The 2,949-nt window shown below is 53.8% G+C and overlaps 1 protein-coding gene across 1 annotated transcript in view; it reads right to left on the bottom strand.

Moving 5' to 3' along the window:
- The window catches only part of RAPGEF1 (Rap guanine nucleotide exchange factor 1), an 86,836-nt gene that overhangs the window by 41,702 nt on the left and 42,185 nt on the right, over positions 1 to 2,949 (bottom strand). Inside the window, 2 exon segments of the mRNA XM_027766620.1 lie at positions 851 to 1,003; positions 2,225 to 2,316. Coding sequence (XP_027622421.1) covers positions 851 to 1,003; positions 2,225 to 2,316 — 245 coding nt within the window.

Below are 2,949 nucleotides of genomic sequence, written 5' to 3'. Positions count from 1 at the left end.
TGCAAAGCAATGGTGGCAGGTACGTTTACTTACACAGGGTGACAGTCAAGCTCGGAAGCCATTGTTGCTGTCAGCAATAAAATGTCACATATACATGAGAACGGGGCCGCTAGGAGTCTGGGGGTGTGTGTGGCCATGGAAGACACCCCACTGGCTACGGCCCCCACCCCCCAGTACAGGTGTTCCGTCACATCCTGGAGAAAGAAGGATGCTACGAGGACTCCCGGCCCCACGAGAGAGCCTCTCACCCAACACCAGGGTCCGGGGACCACTGGGTCTCCTTTGGCATCTGGGGCCGATCCCCAACCGGAGCCCCACCCCTGCCCCTCTGCAGAGAGAATCGGGCTGCGTTACCTGCCTATTAATCCCAACAGGCAAACTGGAGCCGCTGGTGGCTCGGCTCATGGGGGCACCCACAGCCACACCGGGGCGGGACGGGGCGGACTGGCTCCTCCTGGGTTTTTTTCCGAACAAGAGAGGGCCCGCTTCTCTTACGAGGCGAGCCCCACCCAGTTGTGACACAAAGCTCCTGCTCGCCCACTCCTGCCAAAATAACACCTGTACTATAAATACCAAAACAGTCTGAAAGTCACACGATGCTCTTTTCCTTCCATGATAAATCATGCCAGGCCTCCCTGGGCTGAGGCCAAGGGGCAAGCAGTAGGAGCCCTCGGGTGTGACAGGAAGGGCCCTGAGGGGGCTGGACCCGCTCAGGAGACGCCCCTCCTGGGAAGGCAGCCCTCCAGCACTCCGCCCTTGTCTGAACTGCTCCACCTGCTCTGGCTCACGCCACCCATCCACCTGCACAGGTGATCACGGAGGAGCGCTGGAAAACCAGGGAGACGGTTACCTATTATCCACCACCCGAATGCCAGGTAAAGGGGGCTTGGGGGGCGCGACCTCTTCATCCGTGGAGTCTGGGAGGAGCTCGGTGGATTGGGACAGCCCAGGCGACTTGTTCAGGATCTCCATCTCGCGGTCCGTCAGGGGGAGTGCAGGCTGACTGAAGAATTGAGAACTCAGGGTCACGGAGAGTTACGGAAGGTCCCGAGAAGGTCAGAATGTGACCTGAGTGGGGACTTGAGGGGGATGGGACGGGGATGGGACGGGGACTGAGGAGTAGAAACCCTGGGCTCCAGGTCAGAGATAGGGCCTCAAGGTGGCTCTGATCATTAGCAAACTGCAGCAGCTTGGCTGTGCCTGACCCTGCATTTCAGTTTCCTCGTCAGAAAACGGAATCCTGGGACTAGCAGATGACGTAATGGTTGTACCCTGGACTCGCACGTAGTTGATAGCGGTTCGAGTCCCAGACTCAGTGGCTTCAAACTCACACTGGGTGTGTGTGCATGCCTGCCCAAGATCCTGAGAGGAGAATGGAGGAGAGGGGACTGTGGTGTGGCCATCCCCCTGGAAGGTGATTTCTTGCTATCTGTCTCTGTCTCTCTGATGAGCTCACATGCTCTATAGCAAAAATCTCTCTCTCTAAAAAATAAAAAAGAAAGAAAAAAGGAATCTTTGGACTGGATAAACGGAAGATGCTCTACAACGTCCACATGTGTGTCTTACACGCTCAGCAGGGCTCATGGCAGTAAGTGACGCAAGAACTGGGGATGCCCATGCTGCCCTCAGCTTCCTCTCTTGGTAAAGCTGACATTAAGAAAAGCGAATGGTGGCACACAGCAAAACCCATGCCTGCGAGGCTGACCAGCACGACAAGCCCTCACGTTTGCATCCAGAGACCGCCCTCTATGCCAGGCCCAGCACGCCCACGACCTAGCGCTGGCTGCAGCTGCGGGTGGACCATGGTGGCGGAACCCCGGTGAGGTGCTGTCTCTCTCTTGCTTTGTGACAAAAACTAATAAACTTAAAAAGAGAGAGAGGAAAAAACAAACAAACAAACAAACAAACAAAAACCCCAAAAGCCGGAGTACCCAAGTCAAATCCCTGAAGTCCAAACCTTCCAAAGGGTGGGGCATGCGTCCCAGCACACACTCGCTGTCCTTAGAGATGGTCTCACTGAGCGGGAGCAGGATGAGGCGATGCTCCCGGAATCTGTGGCGCACATGCTCCCGGACAGCTGCCTCGAGAGCCTCTCACGGAAGAGGGCTGTGGGCTGCACACAGCCTCGCCAACGTGCCCGCATGGTTCCCTCCTTTGTCAAGAGCAGACCGCCATGACCAACCTGGCCACAGCGACCACGGAGGTGGCAGGCTAGAGCACTCACCCGTCAGGTTTGCCGGCTGCTGGGGAGCTGGGCTTCACTGGGCTGGTCGGAGACGGACGCCCCTGCTTCTCGATAGTAAGTCTGACCAGCTCCTATGGGGGAGAAGGCAGTGAGCAAAGCCCTTCCAGGGGCAGGGAGGGAGGCCTGTCCTCAGCTCAGTCTCATTTTGTGCCTACAGATTTTTCCACGCACCACAAACGCAAGTACTGTTTTCCTTATGTCATCTGCACAACTCCCCAGAATGCCCCTGTCCTCCAAAAATACCTTCAGAGCACGTCAAGAGGTTTCAACACATAAAGGTGCTTCCCCTTGGAAGGGGAAATGGCCAGCCCCACTGTCTAGAGATGAGTAAATTCATCACATAGGTTAAATACCCAGTGGACAGATTCCCAGTTACACTGTGGGGAAAGAACTGTATTTTAGTTCTCTAAACTGTATCTTTTTTTTTTTACAGTTTAAACAAAAATTTAACTGTGGCTTATTTCATAATCCCAAATGGAATCTTTCTAACAGTCCACGATGAAACTGTTCTTAGATGCAATTAATTCCCCAACCACCCAACCCTTTCTCTAGCAGTTGCTAATAGAGTGGAACTTTAAATCTCATGTCCAAGAAAGATATGTAGGCAAAGTGCTTCTTGCTTCATCCTTATTATCATTATTATTACTATTTTGGAGGGTTTTTTTTTTTTTTTTTTTTTTTTTTTTTTGGGGGCGGGTGCCCCC

This window comes from Tupaia chinensis, unplaced genomic scaffold, assembly GCF_000334495.1.
Source record: "Tupaia chinensis unplaced genomic scaffold, TupChi_1.0 Scaffold143602_1, whole genome shotgun sequence".
Lineage (NCBI taxonomy): Eukaryota > Metazoa > Chordata > Mammalia > Scandentia > Tupaiidae > Tupaia > Tupaia belangeri.
This window is presented reverse-complemented; position numbering and strand designations above follow the sequence as displayed.